Source organism: Cololabis saira, chromosome 9, assembly GCF_033807715.1.
Source record: "Cololabis saira isolate AMF1-May2022 chromosome 9, fColSai1.1, whole genome shotgun sequence".
NCBI lineage: Eukaryota > Metazoa > Chordata > Actinopteri > Beloniformes > Belonidae > Cololabis > Cololabis saira.
In genome coordinates, this window is record NC_084595.1 from 18378090 (window position 1) to 18406045 (window position 27956).

A 27956-nucleotide genomic window follows, 5' to 3' on the forward strand; every position below is an offset into this window, starting at 1 on the left:
AGAAAACGTCGAATCAGCTACAGGAAAGAAGGTAAGCATTTATTTTATTTTTTACATTTCAGAGGGTAATTTATGAATTTCACACAACATCTAAGCTGTGTAATTAGTTAGCACCCATAGCTTTGCTGTTAAAAAGAAAAACTAACTACAAATACATGTAACTTATGGATAACTTACCTATTATTTTGACGGCTGAGTCATGATTTGGCTTCATCAATTTTAAACTGTGTTTATAAGTTTTTAGAGAAGTGTTGAGGCAATGGACTCATTCTTAATCAGTTTTAGGAAATATATGTACAAATTACAACAATTCAGCTTGTTTTGGCATCATCCCTGATGCTAATATGTAAATAAGGCAATTAAAAAGGTATAATGTGGGCACTAGCTGGTTAGATTTTCTTTTATCAGTGTCATCCTTTTTGCAATTAGCATTTTATTATTAGGTGTTTAACGTAAATGTGAAAGCAATCCACTTCTTTGAAATAACTGCTTAGTATCTATGTTTGATATCCTTTATTATTATTGTTAAGATAATAGATAATAATTGGGATTATGTTTTTAAAACCCCTGTAAGTGTTATTAGGAGGCGTGCAGGACCACCACCCATCATTATTCTTTATTATTTATTATTATTAGGGCTGTTCGATTTTGCCCAAAAATAACATCTCGATTTTTTTCTCTCAAAATCCGATTTTCGATTACAATTATTTTGTGAATTGACAAAAGGCAAAGAAATGATTTCAAATATGCTGTTTTTTTATTGAACATTTGCCCCATTGGGCTTTAAGTGCAAACTTTGCTCTTATTAAACCAAAAATGAATGAATAAAGTGCAAAACTCTGTAAAATAAGTTGAAAAAAAGTTTAAAAAAATATAATAAAATATAAAGTTTTATCTCTGAAAAAAAATCAGCAAATCAGCACTTGCAAACATACAGTAATTTATATTTCCAATTAAATAAAACAAGACATTTTCTAATTAAACTAAACTGGGTCTTTGCATGCTAAATAATAATGCAACCCATGAAGGAGGTAGAGGTGTGTAATGTCAGTCATTACATTTGCTATTCACGTTTGCAAGTTTTTTGCAAGGAACACGAGCCGGTCTACCGCATCTGACTTGAGGGATGCCCGGTGGCATGTTACAACGCCCCCTCCTACACTAAAGAGCCTCTCCGATGGGGCACTTGTCGCAGGTATTGATTGAGAGGTATTTCCATCAATCATTAATATGGTATCAATCATTAATATGTGTGCAGACAAGGTGTAAAAAAAAAAAAAAAAAAAAGTGAAAAATCGATTTTACGAGTTTCACGTTTTAACATCGTTCTAATTACATAATCGCGATTACGATTTAAAATCGATTAATCGAACAGCCCTAATTATTATTAGTATTCTCAGCGGCTTTTGGGTCAACTCAGCGGATCTTTACGCCCCCACGTGGTCAGAAGTGGTATTTCTACATAGGCAAGGCAAGTTTATTCGTATTGTAGCCTTTCAGCTGGCAATGCATTTTAAGATAAGATAAGATTAATCTTTATTGTCTCCCTTAAGAGAAATCTGTCTTGGACACAAGAGGCACAGGCGACAATCACACTCCAATAAACATAGAAACATAACCCCGAGTCTTTACCCACATATACAATCAAACCATACTATAGTTAACACACATCAATTCCCACTCCCAGTTCCCAGAAAACCTATTACACAATACTCCTGAGTAGAAGAAAAAAATTATTGCACAGAGCCCGACTGAACTTATTGCTCAGATCCACATTATTGCACAAATGACCTACGCAAGAGAACCTACACATTATTGCAGAGCCCGACTGAACCTATTGCACAAATGTCCACATTATTGCATTGACCTACACAATTTTAAAAAACAATTACTTTATATTGAACATTAATTTTGAATATTTAGTTAATACTGTCAGATCTCAAGAGTTAGACGTCAGCGACTTGGGACAAAATCGGAAAAAGAAGCAGAACAGGCAAAGAGAGGATTTAAAAAAATATATATGAATTCATCTTTAATAATGATTCCAGCCTGCAAATCACAGAATCACTGAATGTGCATTTGGACGGGATTAAAATTATCTCATGACCTCTGTGTTTGCTGAAATAATAAACGGTAATTAGCAAAGAATTTTTACTTTACAAATCACAGTCATGGTGCATTTGTACGGCGTTATTATCCTGTCATTAATTAAGAACAAATACTGCCCAGGACTGACTAGGTAGCAGCTCTGGGTGATAAAAATGTATTTAAAAAAAGAGCATACTGTTTAGATTTTAAACATGGGATGGGATGGGGAATTAACCTAGAGCTACACTGAAGTGTATATATGTTAATAAGAGCTGTCATTTGCCTATTTACTGTACTGTGAGCGGAAATAACCGAGTCAAATTCCATGTCTTGTTTGACCTGACTTGGCCAAATTAACATGATTCTGATTCTGATCATGTTTTAGTTTTTGCTGCCATCTAGTGGGGGTGTAGAGTAGGCTCTTCTATCTTCGTAACTTGTGACTCCAAGTTGTCCAACATTTACGTAAGAAACTTGTTCTTGCTGAGGGTTTGTTTTGTTGTGTATAAGGTGAATAAAGACATGTCTTGCACTGATGTTTAACCAGCTCAATACCAGGGAAGTAACGCCATTTGACAGACCTGCGGTGAGTCTGAAGTCAGAAGGCATTTAACTGCTATTTTTGAGTTGGTGTTTGTGTAAAGATGTTCCTAACGTGCACTGGGTTGGACAAAGTCGTGTGATGTCTGTGTGTATGGTGAGGAAGTGAAATTTATTTTGTAATGAATGAAAACGTGTTTCCATCATGCCAAAACATTTGAAACAGTAAATTTAACCCAACTCTTGAAACGGCACCATCCTCCTAAACATGTTGTGAAGCAAAAAAAAAAAAAAAGGGTGAAGAGACTGAAAACAAAGCCAGCTGAGCACACAACCTGCAGCCTTGATCTAAGTGTACGTGTGTGGTTGATCACATTTAGAGGAAATAGAAGAAAGTCGGTATTATTAGGACTGGCCTTTAAGAAAGTTTGCATTTACAGGGAAAATGGAAATAATGAAAATGTATTTTTTAAGCACGTATGCAGGTATTCATATAGAGTAAATCAGGGATGGGGACTGATTCAAATGTCAAGAATTGATTCTTAAGATTCAGAATCGATTATCAAGATTTGATTGATCCAATTCGATTCCGATGTCTATTTTGGTTAGTGTTATTAAACCTGTTGCATGAATTATATGACTGTGTAGTTATGCACTATATTAATACTAGTTTTATATTGAGATTCAACAGCAAGTATTGGCAGCTAATGACGGCTGTAAGGACCAATCGCCTCCCCGAATGTTGATATAACTGCTTTCAAAAACATCTGGTGGGACAGAATTATCAAACAGATCCAGGGCAGCAATCAGAGGCCGTATGAAATCGCTTTTATTTTCCCTACATTCCGTTTTTATTTTTTCCATTTTCTGTCTTTCATTTTTGAGAATTTGGTTTTTAGCATTTTGAGTTTATTTTTGAGTTTATTTTATTTATAACAGGGACAATACATATTAATGAACATATACATGTAAATATGCAAGATTATAGCCAACGGCTAATTTTCATCTTTAGTCCCTTCGGCAGGTTAATGTCAACAACAGAAAATAATAAAATCAATAAAACAACAGTAACGACAAGTAGAACAGTTAGCTTTCATGGCCAGTAGGCAGGAGGAGCAATTACAAGAGAGAAAGCGTGACCTTAAAAACACAATAGGTCAGAAAAGGAAAAGAAAAGCAAAAACAGGGAAAAGTATAGTGGATCATGAAACATACAGGCCAAGGGTCGGGGGACCATACGAGTTTCAGTAATATTAAATGCTAAAATTAGGTATCAAAGGGCTGATTAAAGTGCAGAGTGCTGAAGTGTTAAAGTGTTAGGTTTATTGATTATGAATCTTTATTTCGGCTTGTACAGAACAAGATGAAAAGGAAGAAAAAAAAAAACAACATTTCTTTTGCCGAAAAGGTGTAGGCTGAAGCCGTAGCTTATAGTGCCTACCCTTTTTTCTTTTGATCAGCAAAAATATGAGACATTAGTTTTTACTCAATGAAAACAAACAATACATAAAGAAGAAAAAAAATAAAAATAAGTAAGACAAGATATAAAATTGACATTTCACATCCTAGAATGTTTTTGATAGTATACTTTATAATTATAGTGTTTTATATTTATTTACAATATTTTCTTTAAACAATTTCTTAAACTTGTAGATAGAACTACACGTTTTTAGGTTGTTATTACAACTATTCCAAATTTCTCTAGCCTTAACTGATGTACATCTCTTTTTAATATTAGTTCTTGCTGTCGTCATCTCAAACATGAGTTTCCCCCTCAGGTCATAGCGGGTTTCTTTTATCTGGAACAGGTCCTGAATGTAGTTTGGAAGCAGTTTCTGCTGGGCTTTAAAGGCAAATAAAACAGGTGCGTAATTATATTGCAGATTGCCCGATTGCACAGTAAATATAAAGTGCTATTTTAAATGCACAATACTCAGTACATATTACATTGATTAAATACCAGCAAATACAGTTTTATGGTACTGGGAGTACCCATTTTAGGAATATAAAGTGCATCTTGCCTTGCACATAGCCCTAATACTTAAAAAGTCAATGAAGATATAAAAAATAGCGAAAATATTAATGGAGGAAGAGGGAGTTGTAGTAATGATAATAGAGCAGTGATGTTTATGTATGTACTCAGTAGAAGTTGCAGATGGTACCCCAACAATTAGCTGACATTAAACAAATATACATGTTTTAGGCACAGTGTTGTTCTTCCAATAGCCAAGCTTTAAGATGTTTGGTAAAAGAGGACAGATTCGGGAGTTCACGTATTGTGTTTGGTATTGAATTCCAGGTGTGGGAAGCACGAACAGAAAAAGTGGCTTGGCTAAAGGCACTCTTTCTAAAAGGAACTACACAGTCACCTCTAGAACCAGCTCTTGTTGATCTGTTTGAATTTTTTTTCACAAAATCTTGTAATGGAGGAGGTGCTTTGCCATGGAGGATTTTGTAAATCAGGATAGCGTCGGTGTGTTTAACAGTGTTGTCCCAGCTTAAGCGCTCATGTTTTTTTAATATCTGACAGTGATGGTACGTTTTTGGTTTTTTATCCAATACTTTCAGAGCTTGTTTATAAACTGTTTCAATCGGCTTTAGTCTCGTCTTACAGGCCGATGCCCAACTTGTTACACAATAGGACATTTGTGACATGATCATAGTATCAAAATACAATTTTGCTGACTCAAGAGTTAGATTGTTTCTAATAAACCTAAAGTTGGACAAGTTAAACTTAATTCTATTCACAGTGTTTTTTATCTGTCGTTTAAAAAGAAGTTGTGAGTCAAGAGTGATTCCCAAGTATTTAAACTCTTGTACCACCTCAATTGTTTTGCCTTGCACAGAAACGTTGGTATCGCTGTCACTATTTGCTCTTTTTGAGAAGTACATACACACAGTCTTGGATGTGTTCAAGTATAGTTGGGATTTCGAGCCAGTTATACACATTTGTCATAGCATCTGTCAGTTCTTGCGCAGCATGTTTTTTATCCTTTGCATGGACATACAGAACAGTATCATCGGCATACATTTGGCAGGTGACATTCGAAGGACAACAACTTGGCAGATCATTTATAAACAAACTGAAAAGCAGTGGACCTAGCACTGACCCCTGCGGTACCCCAAGATTGTTGTTACATAATGTTGACTTCATGTTCTGTATCCTAACACACTGTGATCTTGCAGATATGTATGATTCAATCCAATTCAGAGTACTTTGGGAGAAGTTAAAACTAGACAGTTTGGTCAACAGTATCTGATGGTTAATGGTGTCAAATGCTTTTCTAAGATCGATGAAAACAGCACCAATGACACCGCCTCCATCAAGCTTTGATTTTATATTTTCCAGAAAGAAGCAAACCGCCGTCTCAGTAGAATGATGTTTTCTAAAGCCAAATTGCATCCTGTTCAAGGTATATGGACTGTTGTTAAGATGATCTTCAATTTGCTCTGCTACTATTTTTTCCATGACTTTGGAGACTGCTGGAAGTATGCTTATCGGTCTGTAGTTGCTGGGTATTGCAGGATTACCTGACTTAAAGACTGGTGTAATGACATTTTATGCAAATGTAACCCCAAGACAGTATATAAAGTAATGAAATATAGACAATTTATGCAATTATAACTGAAAAGTTTGTTTTCATACCTTTAAACATATTTAAAGGCAAAAACATGTTACAAGTTATTCTCATATTCAACAAAACATTCCTTTTTTGGCCAAAAAAATACCAAAAGTTGTAATGTACTGATGAAAAAAAATTGATATTTAGACATACAAATTGATTTTTAGGAATGAATATAAAAATCGATTTTTTTCAACACAGGCCTAGAGCAAATTATTTAAGTAGAATTGGAAATGGTCAGTCTTGATGATGAAGATGCTTGTGTTTAACAAACAAATGTCATCTTGCTTTGATTATTTTTGAAACAAAATTCCATAAGAGTTCACAACAAGTAATATGTACTTGAGAAGTAATCGTCACTTCTGTGTGTAGGTTCTTCCTCTCGTGCTGCTGTGAAGATGGCTGAAGGCGTCCGTCAGAATGAGTTTCAGGAGAACGAAGAAGCGACATTTTCAGATGAGGACTCTATAATCTTCAGAAATCAATCAATCAAATTTCATTCATTTTCCACCTTTCATCCAGGTACATGAAATAAAAAGTGCTTTGACATTTTGACTGAAAAATAAGCGTAATAAAAACCAAAAAATAAAAACTGGGAGACCAATGCACACTGACATACAATATAGTTAATAATTAAAATGAAATAATGATAAAAGTTCAAGGATTAAGGCTAAAAAATAATCAGTACACAATAATAAAATATAATAATAAAAACATTACAAGAAATAGATAAATAAATAAAACAAATACCTTTAAAAAATATTAAACAGAATAAAAGTATAAAATTTGATGCTACATAAAAGCCAGACCAAGGAGATGAGTTTTTAGTCTACGTTTAAAAATGTCCACATTTCCAGCTCCTCTCAGATCCCCCGGCAGGCTGTTCCACAGTTTTGGAGCATAGTGGCTAAAAGTAGCATCACCAAATCTTTTAGTTCTGCTCTGTGGAACAGCTAAAAAGGAAGAGCCAGAGGATCTGAGGGGCCTTCCTGGTTCATAGAATAAAAACATCTCTGAAATATACTCTGGTGCAAACCCATGTAGTGCTTTATAAACTAATAAAAGAACTTTAAAATCGACATGAAAACTAACAGGTAGCCAGTGTCAGGATTTTAATATGGGCATAATGTGTGCTCTCCTTCTGGTCTGAGTCAGAACTGCCGCTGCAGCGTTTTGAACCAGTTGCAGCTGATTTATGGTATTCTTAGGTAGACCAGTAAGAAGAGCATTACAGTAGTCTATCCTGCTAGTTATGAAGGCGTGCAATAGTCTCTCCGTGTTGCTCAGAGAGAGAAACGGCCTCACCTTAGAAATATTTTTGAAATGATAAAATGCTGTTTTTGTGACACAGCGTACATGTGATTTGAAATTAAAATCAGAGTCAAATATGACTCCTAGATTTCTTGCCTCTCTGCTCGGGTTTACTCCATATATATTTAGTTTAGAGGCCAGTTTCTCTCTCTGGGCTTTTGAACCGACGATCAGAACTTCAGTCTTGTCCTGGTTTAGCTGTAAAAAATTCTGTGACATCCAGGCCTTAATATCTAAAATACAGTTAAAAAGTGAGCCAATCGGCCTAGTGTCATCAGGAGACACGGCCACATAGAGCTGCGTGTCATCAGCATAACTGTGGAAAGAGATGCCGTGTCTCCTGATGACACTGCCCAGGGGTAACATGTACTGTATAAATTAAAAAGTAATGGTCCTAAAATTGAACCTTGTGGTACTCCATAGGTAGCCTCATAGTGTTTGGAGACATTATTATCTATTGAGATGAAAAATTTTCTTCCACAAAGATATGAAGTGAACCACTTTAAAACAGTTCCAGCCAGGCCAACACGCTTGCTTAATCTATCTAAAAGGATTTGATGATCAACAGTATCAAAGGCAGCACTCACGTCAAGTAGTACCAGAACCGAGGGTTTATTCTTGTCAAGGTTTGTTCTGATATCATTTACTACTTTTAGCAGGGCTTTCTGTGTTGTGATTTGTCCTAAAACCAGATTTCTAATGTAGAGTTTGAATTCAAATAGGCATTTAACTGAATAAAAACTAATTTCTCTAAAATTTTACTTAAAAATGGAAGATTAGAAATTGGTCTATAACTGCTAGGTGATAAAATGCCCAGGTTCCCTTTCTTTAAAAGAGGTTTAACTAAAGCAGTTTTAAAATCAGTGGGGAAGACACCTAGCTGTAGGGAATAGTTTACAAAGACCAGTATGTCTTCAGATACTGAATTAAAAATTGTTTTAAAAAGGGACGTTGGGATTGGATCAAGGGAACACGTGGAGGATTTCAGTTCTATTACTACTTTCCTCAGGGTGTCAGCATCAACCAGGTCAAAACATTCATACCTCATGTCACATTCTATACAGGATATTGGTAAAAGTGCATTGTGCTTGTTTTGCTGGCAGATACCAGACCTGTTTATTATTTTCTCCCTGAAGTAGCCAGCAAACTCTTCACATTTAGAAGCTGGAAGCTTACAGCTATTATTTGTTTTTGGATTTAAAATATAATCTATTGTACTAAAAAGCAGTCTGGGGTTATGAATATTGGTATTAATCAAATTTGAAAAATAGTCCTGGCAAGACTTTCGAATTTCTTTGCTGTAGTTTTTAAGTTTTTCAGTAAGTATGTTTTGATGAATTTCTAGTTTTGTTTTTCGCCATCTGCGCTCTGCAGCTCTACATTCTCTTTTTAACTTCATAGTATGATTATTTTTCCATGGAACAACACTTTTCGTGGTTAGTTTCTTGATTTTAATAGGAGAGACTGCATCAAGTACTGTTTTCATTTTATGATTAAAATCATGGACTAAAATTTCACAGGATGATGGTAGAACTGTGTTCTTGCAAGCTATAACATGTGATGAGAAAGTTGTGGCTACTTGAGGGCTAATGTATCGTTTTCTAACAGTGCGTTCTGTGGTGTTTTGTACAGCATGATAAAGACTATTAAAAAATACGCAGCTGTGGTCAGAAAGAGCCAGATCAGTAACATATGATATTTTGATGCTCAAACCATATGATATGACTAAATCTAATGTATGTCCGTATTTGTGAGTAGGTAAGTTAACATGCTGCTTAAAATCCATGCATTCCAATAGTTCTAAGAAATCTTTGGCTCTGGTATCTGCCAGATTATCAATATATATGTTATAATCTCCAATTAAAATACAAGAGTTGTAACTCGTGTGAATGACAGACAATAGTTCTGAAAATTCTGTTAAAAAAGAAGAGATAGATAATTTAGGAGCTCTGTATATGGTAACTGTAAGGAAGCGAGGCTGAGAGTTTAAAATAGTTGCATTATATTCAAATGTGTTAAAAGTGCCCAAATCCACATCCCTGCCCTTCAGTGCCTCTCTGTATATTGAGGCTGTGCCTCCACCTTTTTTTCTTTCTCTGCATGAGAAGGAAAAGGTGTAGCTGGGTGGACAGGGGATCTAGCAGTGTGGCAGGAGCATCTGCGCCCAGCCAAGTCTTAGTTAAAAAGAGGCAGTCAAGATTATTGTCACTGATGAGTTCATTTATGCAAAAAAAAGGGTTTGCCAGTGCCCTTATGTTGAACAGAGCCATTTTTATTTCTGTCCGTCTTGAAGATGAAAATAAGTTAATGTCAATGTTAACTGTAATCAGATTGTTTCCAATTGGTCCTTTTGTAGCTCGTGTTGCAGTATTATGTCTAGCTGATATAATGGGTTTGATAAAACTAGCAGGGGTGGGTGGGGTATTAATTAATCATGATGTAATGCAGTGCATTATGTTTTGTGCCAGTATCTGTGTGCCCCTATGGTTGGGGTGCAATCCATCCTGTTTAAAAAATGCAGGGCGGCCCCAGAACAGGTCAAAATTGTCAATAAAAGTAAACTTAAATTTGTCACATGTCGTTTTCAGCCAAGAGTTTAAGTAGACAAGACGGCTGAATCTTTCCATGCCTCTTTTGTAGGTAGGCAAGGGTCCAGAGATTGCAATATTTTTTCCAGTTGTTTTAAGAGAGTCAAGAAAAGTAATAAAATGTTTCTTCATGACTTCTGATTCACACTGTGCTGAATCCAGGGCTCCAGACTGCGACCAAATGCTCGCATTTTGCGACCAAAATTTGAGTATGTGCGACTGAATTTCATGTCCACTCGCACACGTGCGACCAGTAAATTTGCCAGTGTTTTTTTTTTATTTTTTTTTTACACGTTAAACGTGGAAGGAGTGCCTCAATGAACCCCCATATTTGCAGGCCAATGAGTGTGAAAGGGAATGAGTTGGGGGATCTATTTATTTATTTATTTATTTTTTTTTTTCGTTTAATTTCACCAGCTCAAAGCAGGTATTACGCCCGGACGACATTTAATGCGACACAACTCGCTGCCGCCGCGGCGCGCACATAAAGTTAGAAGAAAGAGGCGGCGGGTATGTTTGGTTTTAGTAACATCATGCTCAGGCAATGAGTCTGCAATGGCCCAGACGGGAGACACATGTAGCTCAGTGCTTAACTTTTATTTTTAATCCACTCTATATTCTTCTGGTTGTTCTCCGATATGTCCCCCCTCTAAAGCCTGATTTATGGTTCCGCCTTAAATCGACGCAGAGCTCTGCGTTGTTGTAACGCGGAACCATAAATCAGCCTTAACCCGGTACATCCATAGGTTTCTCTAAACATCTGTCCCCGCTACAGTTTTAACTAAAAGAAAATGTGCTCCAATACAGCAGGTCTCATAATTTTATTTTGAACACTGCTTAAAATTTGCTTGACACAAATGAAAGTTAAATTTTAACACGTGGGAAAAACACCTAACCTTTTAAGTGATGTGTGTTGTCAGGTGTAATGGCATTTTTAGGTTAGACATAAGAATATTTCTTGGTAAGATCCTTAGTTATTTGAGTGAAGGCAGTGAATTTGCTCGACTGGTGTAAGTTCAGGGTTTTAGAAAAGACACAAGTAGGGAAATGTTATTGGCCAGTAGCCCCAATATTTGTACATTTGTTAAGTACTGTGTTTAACAGTTAAATTCATGGCTGAAAGGTTACTAAGCACTTTGTTACCAAGCACTTTTTTATCATGTGAATGTATGTTTTTTTTATATATAATGACAGCAATGGTGCTGTCAGTTTACTTTATGTTGCGGCATCTTTAAAAATGCACAATAAAATGTAACACTGCATTTGAAACAGCACATTGTGGTAATTCATTAATTTATTATGAAATACGTATTACTAATACACTGAAATGTAGTAGAAATGCAAACATTTGGTTAGCGTGTCGATAAACGATGTGCGCTCCTAAAATTTCTGATTGTGCCCCTAAAAATTTTCAGTTAGGGGCTACTGTGCTCCTAGTGAAAAAAGTTAGTCTGGAGCCCTGGAATCATTGGTACCAACGTGAGCGACCACAGTACTCACGTTTGTGTGCTTCTGGAGCACAGCTGGAAGTTGTGCGTTGAGGTCCAGCACACGGGCTCCGGGGAAACAGTGGACTGCTGTGGCTGTGCCGGGAGGGTAGCGGGAGTCCCCAGACGATGGAGTCCCCGATCACCACGGTGGAGGCAGTCGATGGTGGGGGGGCGGCTGCGGCGGAGGGCTGTCGGTCAGGAGATGGGTCTGGGCTCAATGCCGCAAAGCGGTTTTCCAGCCTCAGCTCCGGACGAGATGGTAGGGGCCGGAGGATTTCCTTCTGTCCGGCCCGCCGCTCTCTGTTTTCCACCCGCTTCCACTGGTTTCTCCTTGGATGCGGTGTAGAGCAGGAGCCTGCTGAGCGTCCCATCGCTGCAGCCGCTGTGGTCAGAGATGGAAAATGTTCCTCGGCCGCTGCCTCCACACCCAGGTCCTGAACCGGGAGAGTTGTTGCAAACAGGGCTGACCGAGCTCCCATGCCAGCAAAGCCGATTACAACAGTGGAGTTAAAAGTTTCCTGAATTTTTGATGAGTCTTTGAGTGCGGTTTTTAACTCCGTGACTTGGCGAAGTTTCGTGTGCAGCTCTATCAGCTTCTCTTGCAGCTCTTTGATTTTATCACATTTTGTGCAGATAAAATTGTCCTTAAAATAATCTGCATCTACGATTAAGAACATGTCACACAGTTCACATTTCAGGACTCTGTTACTCTCAGTCTCAGTCCGAGATTAATCCTCCATTGATTGCAAGCAGCATGACAAACAAAGATGAAGTATATCAACAAACCACTCAAATTATACTTGTAGAAAATTTGTAGTGCTCTAACTATGCTACATACACGACGTATATATGCTGTATGTGTGTAAGTGTTCAGATGTACACACCTATCTGTCCAAGGTGTGATGGAGAGTGTGTTCAGAGGTTTCAATGATGGATTGTTTGTTGTCCTCCATCTTTAAAAGTGTGTTGTTTGCAGTCAGTTGCAGTGTTGCGGCTGCCGCTGAAGAGGTGGTTGTGACGAATTCAGCTTCAAAAGTCCCCAGTGAAGAGGTAAAGAACGATATGCAGAAGCAGACGAATCAGCTCAAACGCACTCAGCAAACGCCACCCAGAACATTCAATGAGAGTAAGCGTAGGTTATATTCGCTTGAATCAGGTGAGCTGAATATCCTGGAACATCATTTTTACAGAGATCCCCATGTTCTGTGCTGGAAGTAAATTTAATCAAATTTGTCATGTTTTCTTGGATTGGTCTTCAAAGTCTCTGAAAGTGGCATAATTTCAAAACAATTTCTTGATACGAGAAATTATCATGGAGAGACACACCTTCACAAAGCCTGCAAGCAAGGCAATCTGGCAAAAGTTAAAATGCTCATTCAGGCAGGGATCAGCGTCAACATGCCGGACTATGCAGGTACTCACTCTCACAGTGTCAGCCATTGTCACGAACAGCTATTGAGCATAAAACATGAAACCCACAGCTGTGTGTGATTCTTTTTGTCTTGAACTGCCAGGCTGGACAGCTCTGCACGAGGCCGCTGTTGTGGGTGATGAGGCAGTGGTGGAGGAGCTTTTGAAGGCTGGAGCTGATGTGAATGCCAGGAGCGCTGACGGGGTGATACCCCTGCATGATGCCGTTTGTTGTGGACACTATCAGGTGATGGAGAAACATTGGATAAGATGTACTATCCTCCTTGTGTCCAATGAGGGGAAAAGCTCTAGCATCACTATGACAGCAGCCTCTTTTTCCACATATACCCCTTTTCCAACAAACCGGTTCAAGGGTGGTTCTGGGTCAGTGCTGAGTTTGGAACTGGGCTTTCTGTTTCCACTAAAAAAGAACCGGCTCTGGGCCAGAAAAAACGGTTCCAAGGTAGCACCAACTCTTTGCTGGGCTAGAGGAAAGAGCCGCTTACGTTAGCGGAGGGGGCGGAGTTATTAAGACCAACGGCAATAGCAAGACTGGGAGACAGAGACATTTTCAACTAAGAATTAATATGGATGCAGCAAAGCAGCAGTGGTCTGAGGAGGAGAGAACCTGTCTTTTAGAGATGTGGTCCACGGAGGTGCTACGTGGACCAAGTCCTATTAGAGCAAATACCTTGTTGTTGCTTCAACTTTCCCACAAACAGAGCAAGAGAGAACAAGCAGAGACGTAACTGACGTTTGCAGCGACGTAATGACGTGGCTCCCCTTAGCGCCTCGAGCTACGGAAAAGCAAACCGGTTCTCAGCTGGTTCCCAAGTTGAAGGAGTTGTGAACCAGCACTCGCCCAGAGCCAGCCCTGGAATCGGTTTGGTGGAAAAGGGGTATCCCTCTCTCGTCATAAAAACATTCTCTTGTGAAATGGGTCTGGCACCCCAATTTCCATCGGTACAGAATTTAACAGACCAACTCAACAGCGTGGGTTTAATGCAGTAATACAGGAGCATCCCAGCCGCTATGAAAAAACAAAGATGGCTGCAGAATTAATAGCACCTTAGATGAACGAGTTTTTACTACAAAGCCAACAACAGTCATACACTGGCATTCCATCCATTCAGAATGTCTTTTGTTGTTTCTAATCTGGTGGTGGCTCTGCCTTTGTCATGTGCAATAAATGGTTGTATGCCTGTCCCACAGTTGAAAGAGGTCATTGTCTCTGGCCCTACGAAATCAAAAGTAGATATTAGTAGGGGTGGGCAAAAATGTAGATGCGGCAATATATCGCAATACTTTGCCGACTGATTCGATATTCAAAATTTGAGTATCGTTTTTTCTTTTTCTTCAAATAATAAATCATGTTTAAGAGGGTTGTAAATCCAGAACGACTTTATTGTATACATGGGCTTAAATAATATTGTCAATGTTAATTTCATATTATCTAAATAATATGAAAAACATATGCAAATATGTTGTAACTTTAGCTTGTATAGTTAGAATAAAACGGCATGGATAATTTGAATTACATTATTTATCTGTAATCTGATGTACGTGCAACTCGGATTTTAAGATGCATAATGCCTTTTACAGTTTTCAGCGAACTATGTATAACATGGCAATATATCGCAAAATTTCGACATCGCAATATCATATCATATCATATCGCATCGCGACTCAAGTATCGTGATGTGTATCGTATCGTGAGGTCCTTGGCAGTACCCATTCCTAGAAAGTACAGGAACCAGACCAGTTGTCTCTGTTGAAAAGGGTGTCTGGCCAATAATTAGCTGTGAAAGGGCCATGAAATGATGCTGTAACCATGTGGTCACCTGATTAACCGACAGTGGGAACATTTGACCTGAAAGGTTTCCAGCTTCATCCAACTGCTTCTTCATTGCAGCTTTGTGCTTAATTTTCTTACAGAAATTGTATAAAGTGACTGCATTGATGAACTCAGAAACCACCATGTGTTTTTAGTAGGATAAGCCTGGTTTCTGTAGGTTTTGTATATATACTGTACCTTCATCTTTCATACCAATGTTACAGTTGTGCAAATATCGCATTTTGCTTCATAAATGGTGTAGGGCTGGGCGATATATCGAGATTTTAATATATATCGATATATTTTCAAACACGATATGGTACGAGACAATATCGTTTATATCGATTTTAAAAAAAAAAAAAAAAAAATTTTTTTTTTTTTTTAATGATTTTGATATAGCTTATTTGTGACAAATTGACTTGAATGTTTTATTTGAGATTTGCACAAATGTTTTGTTATTTGCACAACTGTCAACCTCAGTGGAAAAGTCTGCCTGTTACTGTCTACATTGTATTAATTGCACAGTGTATTTTAATTTAATTGTTATGCAGGAAAGGAATATTTGTTTTATTTTATTCAAGAAGCATTTTTATTCTATATATGCAGGCAGTTTATTTTTATTTCATTTGTTTTATACATTTTGATATTGTGCAGACCTCTGTTAATAAATGTACCTGTGTGACATTTGGCACGAGGCTTTGTATTAAAACTGACTGTTTTTTTAAGGGTTTGCCTCAGAAAAAAATGAAGCTAACAGAGATGCTATGCTATAATGCTTTGGGGGAAACCCCAATTAAGGCACAGAAAAAATATCGAGATATATATCGAGTATCGCCATTTAGCTAGAAAATATCGAGATATGACTTTTGGTCCATATCGCCCAGCCCTAAAATGGTGCATACCAGACTCACCATCAAGGCTTTCATTCAGTCCTGTTAGATATCATGAAATCCATGTGTGCTTTGTAGGTGGTGAAGCTGCTTCTTCAGAGCGGATCAAACCTGCATGACAGAAGTCTTAACGGTGACTGTGCCCTAGACCTGGCAGAGCACGAGAATATGAAAGAGCTCCTCACGACTTTCCAAGCATCCACGGCAGCAGAGGAGTCTTGCAAAGCGCCGGCAGAGTTCAGACAAACAGGTGTGCCGCCTCACATCCTCCAGACCGACAGAAGTGGGTGTGTTTGCGCTGCGAAAGGGTATCCAAGTTAATGTTAATGTGTCAGCAGGACGTTAGTGTGCCACTTAAGTAAGAATATACTGAACTTCAATTTTTTCAGTTGTGTTTAGGGTTGCAAAGGGGTGGAAAATTTCCGGTAAATTTCCGGAAACTTTCCGGAAACTTTCCATGGGAAGTTAAGCTGGGGAATTTTGGAAATATTCCAAATTGGAAACTTTCCATGGGAATTATGGGAATTTATGGGAATTATTGGGAATTTATGGGAATTGGGGGTAATTTAAACAAACTGTATCATATCCAAACATAAATGTAAATATTTATTTTGTCATAAGCAGATATCCATGCAAGATAATACAAAAACATGACATTTGAACAGATCTATTTGAGTAGAACTTTAGTTTTTATTCTTGTATGAACAATTATTTTAATGAACAACAAAAACATGAATGTTGAGTAAATACTAACTCACCCCACTCCCCCACCCAATCAAAAAGTAAAATGTCCCATTCAAAATGTTAAATGAAAGGAGCCCCACTCCCTCCAAAAAAGTCCCATTCAACATGTTTTTTGTATTTAATATTTGCAAGTTAAACATTAATACCATTATAGATCAAATATATTTACCCCATAATATTATCAAAACTTACTTGACTTTATATAGTCCGTGGGCTCAAATGTGTGGCTTCAATAGTCTTGTGCTTTGAGCTCAAATGTGTGGCCTCCAGGCTTCAAGAAATCACCTGTGCATGTGATGGAGGAATGCACAGTGCATGTAGGGGGTGTGGCCTCAATAGCCCTGCAGTAAGCAATGTGCTGTGTGCATGTGATTGAGGAGTGTACTTGCATTAAATCTGGTTGTTTTAGCCAGGACTATGCTACAATATATTTCCCCCAACTATATTTAAGTTCCCTGTTAAGGGCCAACCTTCAATTCTGTAAATTTCTTATTTATTCCCGTTAATTCCCATATATTCCCGTTAATTCCCATAAATTCCCGTTAATTCCCATGGAAAGTTTCCAACTTTGAAAATTCCCGGAATTTTGCAACCCTAGTTGTGTTTAAATGTCACACAAATAATACTTAAAACCTCATTCCACTAGCAGACAGCTTCATCTGATGATAAAGCAAAGAATGTCATTATTTGAGATAAATTAAGCCAATATGCAGTACCACTACCAGTACAATCGGTGATTTAGTAGCTAAGAGAGCCACCTTTAGCAGCAACATCTTGAAACATGTGTCTTGTGTATCACATTAGCAGTCCCTCACATAGCCATGGAAGAATTTTTGACACATTACTTTCTTAGACGTGTATTTTCCGATCATTCCTTTGCACACAGCTCTCTTTGGCCCCCACCACAGCATTTCAACACTGTCTTGTTGCATGACCCAGTTTCAGCCAGGCTTTTGCTGCCAGATAAACAGCCTCACATTTGACTCTCCGGTACTTTGGTGCACAGAGGAGTTGATGATAAAGTTAAACACTGGACGGTGCTCGGCCCCTGTGTCTGCAAAACAAGCTTCACCAAGTGCTTGATTGTTTGCTAGAGATGCATTGGTGTCAAATGGTGCTTTGGGGTCCAGTAAGACCAGCACTGTGGTCCTTCCGCAGTTTGTTTTAAATAGAGTGGCTTTAATTCTGGACTACTTTTTTCATAGGTTTTCAACCATGCGGCTTATACAAAGGTGCGGCTATTCTGTGGATTTTTCTTCCACCACTCGGGGCGCTCTAACCGGAATTAGAATCAAAACTAAGACAAAATAAATGCAAAGAAGAATACGCTACTTCTTCTTTAGCAGATAGAAGTAGGTAGAAGCAGATTTCAAACAGATAAATAGATAAATAAATACCGGTTATTTTCTCTTGGTTCTGTCCCGTTTTAACCAGCAAAGTTGCTGCCGTGTTAAAAGACACTGTTAGGAAAGGATCTATTTAGGTACAAACATGTACATCATTTACAGTTAAAAATCGTTCTGTACATGTAGTAAATATCTAATCTAACAACATAAATATCTGCGGCTTGCATATCTTTTTTTTTAAATAAAGCGGATGCGGCTTATATACAGGTGTGGCTTGTATATCTTTTTTTTATTGTTTTTTTAAAAATAGAGCGGATGCGGCTTATATACAGGTGTGGCTTATAGTCCAGAAAATACGGTAGTATTGTTTTGACTAGAGCATCAGTGGCAACATTCAGAAGTCCTTCTTAAATTATATTATTATTGCTAGACTCTCTTAAAAACCTGCAATAACTACACTGATACATGGGTACCATAATCAAAAACGAAACAGGTTTATATTCATGACAAGGACTTTTTTTAAGGCACACCTTGTCCTTTTCATTAATATTTGTTCCTCCTTGAATGTTTTTTGGAGGATGAAAAAAATTATTTTTTGGAACATCCTGCTTTCATCAGTAACAGGAAAATTGTTTTTACAACAATTTAGATGAAAGAAAAAGGGCAAAATAACCTGCATCAACTGAGTCATGCTGACGTCATTGTTAATGATTGTTAATGATGATAAGAATTTTAAGGTTGCAGACACATTTCCACAATAAGAAGAAAATCATTAAAAGTAATGAATAGATATTTTGGCTGCACTTTAACAATTTTATATCTCAATGGGACTAGTCTGGCTAAATAAATGTACGATAAAATAAAAGAATACACCGGAAATCCCTTAATAATACAGAATGTGGTCTACAGAGGAGTGTTCTGCATCAGAAAGTGTGTGTGTGTGTGTGTTTTTGTGTTTGTTTGTTTGTTTGTTTGTTTGTTTGTTTGTGTGTGTGTGTGTGTGTGTGTGTGTGTGTGTGTGTGTGTGTGTGTGTGTGTGTGTGTGTGTGTGTGTGTGTGTGTGTGTGTGTGTGTGTGTGTGTTTTTCATTATTATTCTTCTAGAGATGCACCGATCAGGATTTTGAGTGCGGATTACCAAAAGCAGTATCTCCCGATCACATCTATAAATTCTTCAATATTGTTGTGTCATGTACACGTCATTGTATTATTAGGTATAAAATGAGGAGATGAGCAAATATCATGAATTGTCTGTAGACAGTAGACATGTCACTCTCTAAAAGTTGATACAAGTTGTAAACTATAAACCTTAGTTTTCCTGTGGAAAGAGAAATTAAATCTTAAAATAAAAAATGAATTATGAATTATTAAGCTTTGCGAGAGCTTTAGCGATAGCATCCGCTGCGTGTGAAGGCTGATTTATGGTTCCTTGTTAAATCGACGCAGAGCATACGCCGTAAGGTACCGCGGCGTATGCTCTGTGTCGATTTAACGCAGAACCATAATTCAGGCTTGAGGAAACTCTTGTGAGTGAAGCACAACTCTTCACACCAGAGCTCCAAATGTCAATCGTGAAGCCGACTGACACGACTGTCGTCCTGCGTGAGGCTTTGGACTGTATATAGTCTCGTATAACTCCAGTGGACATTTGTCAGTGAAATATTTACGACGCGGCAGCGCATACCCCAGATCCAAGCTTCTAACGACGTGTTTAAACCCGATGTCTTCTACAACTAAAAAGGGCTTATGGTCAGTGTATATGAATCCATTACCTTATGATATATTTCTTTCTTTTTCTTGCTGTTGCTGAGTTAGCGGTGTTGCTGTGTGCTCCTGTTGTTTCTCTGCCTTAGCGACAACTTATATACTCCTTCGTGTGAGAAACTTTCAAATGTCTTATCAGCTTCGTTGATGAAATTCTTTTGTAACATTCCTCTTCGGGGTATCTCCTTTGCACACACCTTGCAAACTGCAAATTTGTTGTTCTTTTCGGACATTGTAAAACTCCCACACCAGCAACGCCATTTTCAGTGTTGATGCTCTGTAAAGACTGCCACCCCCCCTAAGGAGACCTGGGTTTGAAATGTGGGAACGCACGCGCGGGCGGCAGTTTGTTATTGTAAACGTCATCTGATTGGCCCGCATAGAAACTATTAGTTTTAGAACTCCAATCAAAACCGATAGGGGCACTATTGGCTGATCCCGATCGGTTGCCGATCGATCGGTGCATCTCTATTGTTTGCATGAGGTGTTGATCTGCTGCGTTTGGTCGTTGCACTTTTCTTAAGTCATTGCTGATGTTTTTCCTCCTTGGCACTGGGTGTATACACACCTGAATGCTCCAGACAAGCAAACTGCTGAAACTTCTACTGCTTTTATTAGATTGTTAAAAACACACTGCTATGTCTTATCTGTTGTCATTCATCTGATCGTTTTCATGTCCCGGTCTGTTACACAGTTTTTAAACTGTTCTGTTTTTATTGAGAATTTAATATACAGCATGAGGTGTGTCATGGTCTCTAGTGAGGTTTCATCATTCGGGCCCGAGCACTTACAGTGCGAAGGCCCTATTGTATCTGTAGGAATTTTTTTTCTTTCTTTTTTCTTTTTCTTTCTTCTGACGAAAGGAAGGGCCTTTTTGCCCCCCTAAACGTACCCAAAAAGTCACCAAATTTTGCATGCAAGTCAGGCCTGGCGAAAAATTAGATATTTAATGGTTTGCATTAATGGGCGTGGCAAAATGGCTCAACAGCGCCCCCCGGAAAACTTTGTGCCTCGAGCCCCACAATACGGTTTGACGTACATAAACGAAAATCGGTACACACCTGTATCATGTCGCAACTTAAAGAAAAGTCTCTTGGCGCCATGGCCGAAACCGAACAGGATGTCGGCCATTTTGAATTAATCGTGTAATTTTGGCACAATTTACGCCATTCCTTCTGCAGTTAATACGGCCCGAACCGTAAAGTGCCCCCAAGTGTGTTATACATCAAAATGTGCATCTCCATCCTCCGACACCACGCATTACTTTTCTCTTTCAAAAGCGTTACTGTGGCGACGCTAGACGCCAAAAAGCGCGCCCACCCTTCATCTGATTGGTCCATATTTGATAGTTCCCCAAAAGTCACCAAATTTTGCACGCAAGCCAGGGCTGGCGATAAATTTGATATTTCATGGTTTGCATTAATGGATGTCGCCTAATGGCTCAAAAACTTTTCTCTGCCATAACTTTTGAACGGGTTGTGATAAAGACATGTGGGTGGTGTCATCGGACTCGGTATTGAGTACTTGACCTTCATTGACATGAATTAGCCCCGCCCCTTCTTCTGATTGGTTGTCCCTATTTTCTGCTATAACTTTTGAATGGTTTGACTTATGGCCCTTTTGCACTAGTCCCGCTTCACCTCGGTTCTACCCGCCACGGCCCCGTTTTGCGCTTTTTCACTAGGGGCTGAGGCGGGTAGAGCCGCTCCGAGCCGATACTATTTCTGTAACCATTCTGGCGAGGTTCTATCCGGGCTGAGCCGGGACAATTTCTGACGTCACCACCCTCCTCACCCCTGATTGGTCGGGGGGCGGGGCCGTCAGATGTTTGAATCAGGAAGCGGGAGTCAGCGCGAGGCGACTTGCGGCGATTTTATTATACAGCACAAACGTCTATTTGGTGATCCAACTCTGAGGTGCAGATGTTCATAAACCTGGTGGCTGTCGAGAAAATTAAAAAAGGGATGTAGACGGGCTGTTTTTTTCTCAGCCGCTCGCGGCTCCAGCTGATTTCTCATCTGCGCCGACTCAAACAAAGGTGTTGCGCAATCGAGTACGTCACAGCAGCTTCACCCCAACCTGACCACTTCTCACCTGGCTGTGGAAAAACAAACGAGGACAAGGACGGGTGGAGCCGCGCCGCGCCGGGTGGAGGCGGGACTAGTGCAAAAGCGGCTATAGAGAGTCGTGGGTGGTGTCATCGGACATGGTTTTGAATCCCTTGACCATAATCGGTGTGAATTAGCCCCGCCCCTTCTTCTGATTGGTCGATATTTCATAGTTCCTATTTTCTGCCATAACTTTTGAATGGTTTGACATACAGAGTCGTGGGTGGTGTCATCGGACTTAGTTTTGAGTCCTTGACCTTAATTGGTGCAAATTGCACGCGCGAGGGCCCGTTCATCGCTGCTTGCAGCTTTAATTGGTTTTGGATCTGCTCGTTTGGGAGTCTGAGTCTGTCCTCTAATGTTCCACATCACATAGTTGAACTGGTGTTTACACAGTAATGTTTAAATAAGGAAACAAATGTGCACGATTGTTTGTCCGTTTGTGATCCCCCTCTGGCCCAGGACCATCGGGGAACGGGCTCCAGTCTGCCACAACCACGAGCAGAATGACGTGGGTGTACAGAATGGACTGATGGGAGAATTTCACACGTCATTCATATAGATCGTTACAAAGCCACAGTTATTTGTCGTTTTTACTCTTGCCATTCTAGATCTTTTCCTTTGTCTGTTTCGTCCAAGCAAGGTTTTAAAGAAATATTCCAGAGTTAAAGATGCAGTTAAACATCTGTTGCTGGATGATAATGAATGTAAACTTAAAAGAACGAATCATAGCAGTTTTGAGTGAGAAGGAAGTATACATTTGCATTTTAGCCATTATCTGTATGTCTGTGTATTTCAATAACCAAGATATGGTTTCATGGCAACAAATAAATGAGATCTATTTCTTATTTCATCGTTGACCAGCTTTACGACTTTGGATGTTCATCGTGATCTGAGTGTAGGGTTGTTTCAGATGTTGCATCCTCAGTGTCTAGCAGCTCGACCCAGATGTCCTGTCGGGGTCACAGCAGCGTCGACCCGGCAAACCTGCAGTCCAGGGAGTCAGGTGATGGAGGCGGAGCCAGAGAACCCACTGTCATCAAGACGAGTGAAAGCTGCACCGCATCTGATAAGGTGAGAGATCCTCAGACTGTTGAACTTTATACTCAACTTTGCATTGATGTCGTAACAGTGTCCGGTAAACACATGTAAACTGAACATCTCTCCTAACATTTACGGTTGTTTATTTATTTATTTATTCATTTAGCTGAGTCATTCAGAGGCGATAACAGCAGTTTTGGAGGACATTAGGAGGAAGCAAACCGAACTTCCTGCTTTGACAGATACGAGGGACGCAGGTAAGGTCTTCGTTTACCTTTACATTTACATCTACCAGCTTTCCAACAGGGGCCACTTCTAAGATATTATGTGCAAACGTAGCCAGCTTGATCACAGTGAAGATGTTGATTTTATTTGATTAACTGAGGCTGTGCTGCTTTTTAGACAGAATCTTTGAAGGGCTGATGCAGATCCAGAGTATGCTGGTGGACGTGCACAACAAGCAACGCTTGGAGATGGAAAAACTCAGCGAAAAGTATCGGTCAGTCCACGAACATCTTCGAGACATAAGTTATCATGAAATGCTTTCGTCTTAAAACCATTTCAAAACGACATTAAGGAAACCTCAATGTTGACAGTTGTTTATTTTTTGGTTTTGTATTTTCTTTTTTAATTTAAGGAAGAAAAAAAATCCTTATATAACTGCACACAGTAAATATGAGGGGAAAAAGGAGGAGTTTACGAAATACCGAGAACGTTCTGGGTTCGTTGAAACATAAGACTCCCTCCATAATGCACTATTTTGTGGATCCACCTTAAAGGGAAAGTTTGGTTTTTTACAACCAGGACCTTATTTCTGGCATTTGTTATGGTTGTATACTCACCCAGAGATGTTTGGTGTCATTTGGAGTCCTTCGGAAGATATTAGGAGTTTTTTGCGAGCCTCTTCTCCATATAACGGTAGCGCATAGGGCACTCGCGGGACACAGACGATGCAGCGTCTAAATAACACATGATTGCCGCGAAACTCTTCATTTCTTTTATGAATCACTACATCTGCTTCCAGGACCTGTTGTAACATTGTAGCGCTGTCTGTGTATTAAACAAATCCGTTTGTAAACAAGACCTCTGAACTCATGACGTCATCTCTGTGCGCGCGTCCCAGACACAGCTCCGTGTACAGCTGGAGTTCATTACTGTTAGTTTACTGATAGTTATTTGAAACATGTCTGAATATTTGTCAAATTCTGAGGTTGTGGACGACGACTTTGAATATGATGGACGTCCTTACCGTTTTGAGCCGGAGTATACGGCTGAAGAGCTCACTGAACGGAGGACAGAGTGCACGCACAGAGATGACGTCATGAGTTCAGAGGTCTTGTTTACAAATGGATTTATTTATTTTATTTATTACACAGACAGCGCCACAATGTTACAACAGGTCCTGGAAGCAGATCTAGTGATTCATAAAAGAAATGAAGAGTTTCGCGGCAATCATGTGTTATTTAGACGCTGCATCGTCTGTGTCCCGCTGTGCCCCAGGCGCTACCGTTATATGGAGAAGAGGCTCGCAAAAAACTCCTAATATCTTCCGAAGGACTCCAAATGACACCAAACACCTCTGGGTGAGTATACAACCATAAAAAATGCCAGAAATAAGGTCCAGGTTGTAAAAAACCGAACTTTCCCTTTAATTTAGCAGGTATAACGCAAAGTAGTTATTTCCTGTCGCATTGTTGTGGAGGAATTTAGGCCCATGCTTCAGTTCATGGGATGTTTTTTAGGGAATTTTTTTAGACATAACATAAGCAAATGCTGTATTTAACCACAGCATAAACTGTAAAGTTTTGTAATGGGAATGAATCTCTTTCATTACACTATATTTAAAAAAATTAATTAAATAAACAATGTTGAAGCCAATACACTGATTTGTGTTTTACCTACTTATACCATATTATATTTATCATATTCATGGCATTAATTTATCATCATGCTGCCACCTGTGTATCAAATCATGCTGTACTATTACTGTTTGTGTTGAAGCGATGTATCTGAAGTGATTATGATGATGCAGTGATGATGTGAAGGGGTGTTGACTCTATGGTTAAACGTCACCCACAGGTGAGACGGGGTGTTTTGGATAGAGAGGCGAAGGGCAAACGATTTTTTTAACTTGATTGAAGGAGCGGTCCATAAATCAATGCGCACTTTGATCCTAATTGGAATTTTCTGTTTAAGATGATCTTGATTTATTTTGTTGTTGCTATAAAGCAATAAAGAAGGGTTTATGTGACACTACGAAGAGTGAATGCGCGTTGATTTACGGACCGCTCCTGCAAACGACAACTACATAAGATTCTTATCGTAGTTTTATGTCTTTCTTCAGGTAATAATATTAATATGCAATAATTATTACTCTGATGTTGTCTTCTCAGTCTTTGCTCTTTGACTCTGTCCCTGCAGGAGCACCCCCAGGTCCCTCCACCATGTACTGAAAACTCGCTTCCTCTCCTTGGCGTCATATCAGAATAGCTTGATAGAAGTCGTCCAGATGCAAACCCATTTGGAACAAACATATCTAACCACGAAGGCCAAATTTTCAGCTCTGCCCCCAAACCATCAAGACAACGGCACAATGACTCAACATATGAATCAATGCTATTCCCAAGTTTCCACGGAGGAATCCTCCAAACATGGAGAAGCATACAGCTGTAATCAAGATAGGGAAAAGAGATGGGCACCAAATACACGGGTCGGGACGTTCCGATGTGTACAGACCCAGACTAACAACGCTGGTCTGCAGAACGACGAAGCCGGTTGCTCTACCGCGCAACCAGGAGCAACGCTGTGTCATGACAGCTTGAAGTTGATAGGAAAGAATGCACTGATACAGAGGAGGGCTGGAGACAACAGCACACGTGTCTGTCAGCTCATACAGGCAGGAGTTCTGAGCCCGGGAAATGTTCTGCAAGTGTTTTGGAAGGTCAGACAAAGCCGGTCTCTTTGTAATACTTATGTAATAGCTGTCTCTCTTAAGGGCTTGCACCCGTTTACAGTATTTGCCAACAGTCTGGAAATTATGAGTAATTGGAGAATGACACACCAGCAGTTCGAACCAGTTAGAACATCTGGTGCTGTTATAGTATTTAACTGTGATTACACGTTTCTGCAGCTGCAGTAACACTACCATCTTCTCCTATGTGAATTAATGAAATAACCTTATTTGGATGACTCTTGCAGGGGAAACAGCACTCTGCTTTTGTACTGGGTGACGGCTTCATAAAGAGTAATCATAAGTCACACCGGACTGTAGAGGGCTGGCTGGAGTCCATCCTTGGAAACAACATCCCTGTCAGCTCCGAGTATGCTCTGGAAAAGGTTAGTCACCACGTTGTCCTAATCTTATCACGACAGTGACTGATATTTGTTGGATCTCAAGCACTTTAAGGCCCGAACTCCTGTTAAAACAAAGAATTAAACTTCTGAGTTTCTAAGATGTCCAATCCTGTCTCACAGGATACTGATGTGGACAGTTTTTAAGCTCTTATTAACCTCTTAAAAGGCAGCTGTCTCCTGCCTCTCACATGTCACAGATAATCTCAACACACAAGTCTGTCATGACCAAAGGCTGGCTGTTTGATCCATGGTTGTCATACTCAGAAATGTGTCATCGTTGCAGACTCGTACAGTGTGAAAATCACACACCCTTTGGATGATTTTGTATCCTGAGTTTTGGTCACTGCAAATACAATACAAAGATGCAAAAAAAGCTCATTATAAGGGGATTGTTTGTAAGGCCTGAAGCAAAGTACAGGAGGTTTTAGACGAGTCATACTACCATGCAGAGGAAGTGTAGCCCATTTCATTGTGTTGTCACCATAATCCTTCTTGGTAGTATAGTATGCAGTACGTACTGCGCTTGCTGCATATTTAAAGATGCTGAAAGAGATGTTCAACAACTGTGCTCCCTCCCAGGTGACATTCGGAGACATACCTTTGTCCCACTACTTGCTGAGTTTAGAGAAAGAGGAAAACGCTTCACAGGCTGTTCACCAGGACTCTGTTCAACGTGGCAGGGCTGTTTCCGCTCAAGAGGAGCTGATTACAGGTCTGTCGACTGTCAGCGACAGCTTCCAACAACAAACGCAACACTTGGAATCAACTTTTATTCAACTTAAATTAAGTTATACAGTGGAGGGGATTTGCACATCTCCACGCACCACGGCCCTGGTTACCTCATGTCTTACATTTGAGGCCCCGAGAGGAGTGTTTCACAAATTAAAGAGCTGAAATTGCAGTAATCTTCCTCTAATAGCATCAAAGCAAAGCCGAGAGCCTGCACTTAAGAGCAACTTCAATATGTTTTTCTAAGAAGCTGAAATAACAGAAATGGGGTTGGAGTCCAGATATTTTCAGGCTTAATTTTATGTTTACAACTTTCTGTTTAAGATGTCTCCTATCTTGAGTTTCTCTGAACACAGTTGGGGGGTGCACTCATGTTTTCTTTTGTGAATCCTCAGAACCAGGAATTCTGGAGCGTCTGAGGAAAATCCGGAGGGTCCTTATAGTGGGGGATGATGAGTTTGCGCCAAATGCCATCATGGACCTCTACTGGGACAAGTTCAGCAACGGGGGCTTCCCAGACTTGGATGACTGGGGGGAAGTTAGTTTAATTTAGTTTAATTTACTTTCAGGACCAGCTGAATGATTGCGTTGTGTAAACCCTTTTTTCCTTATCTGCATTTATATGAATGGTTAATACCAAGTTTGGTCAAATTTAAAGCATATATATGTATTTTAATCTTCTTAATCTCTTTAGATCTTTTTTGTTTGTTTTTTACTATGTTGTATTTTAATAAAGATATAGAACGCATTTTCTTTGATCTCATCATGAGCCATTGAAAAGAAAGTAAACCTGGAGGTTGTAAATCTCTGTTTGATCACAATATGAAGATCAATTAACTGACATGATTTTTGCCAATTTCACAAACTTCGCCACAATGCGATTTTGATTCGGTTCAAAGAGCTTGAGATCGATACGAAACGATATACGCTGATTAAACACAATCACTTCCATTCATACCACATCGCAGTGAATAACTAGTCAGTGCTGTTGAATTGTTGTAGATCAACCTGACCGTTGCCTGTTCGTGACTCTGTTTCCAAAGTCATTCTGTCTTCATCGCTGGTAAAACTCTGTTCTGCAGGCCTGTGCCCCGGAG

General features: G+C 39.3%; 1 protein-coding gene across 1 annotated transcript; it reads left to right on the plus strand.

Annotated features, from left to right (window-relative positions):
• LOC133450976 (ankyrin repeat domain-containing protein 31-like) lies at nucleotides 1-27546 on the plus strand. The gene is made up of 13 exons (XM_061729887.1): nucleotides 1-31; nucleotides 6624-6773; nucleotides 12617-12796; nucleotides 12902-13054; nucleotides 13155-13297; nucleotides 15853-16024; nucleotides 22664-22809; nucleotides 22943-23033; nucleotides 23179-23275; nucleotides 25198-25717; nucleotides 25975-26112; nucleotides 26710-26842; nucleotides 27255-27546. Exons 2-13 carry the CDS (start codon nucleotides 6650-6652, stop codon nucleotides 27410-27412), a joined length of 2055 nt encoding a protein of 684 aa, XP_061585871.1. The 5' UTR covers nucleotides 1-31; nucleotides 6624-6649; the 3' UTR covers nucleotides 27413-27546.
• Nucleotides 27547-27956: the final 410 nt, after the last annotated feature.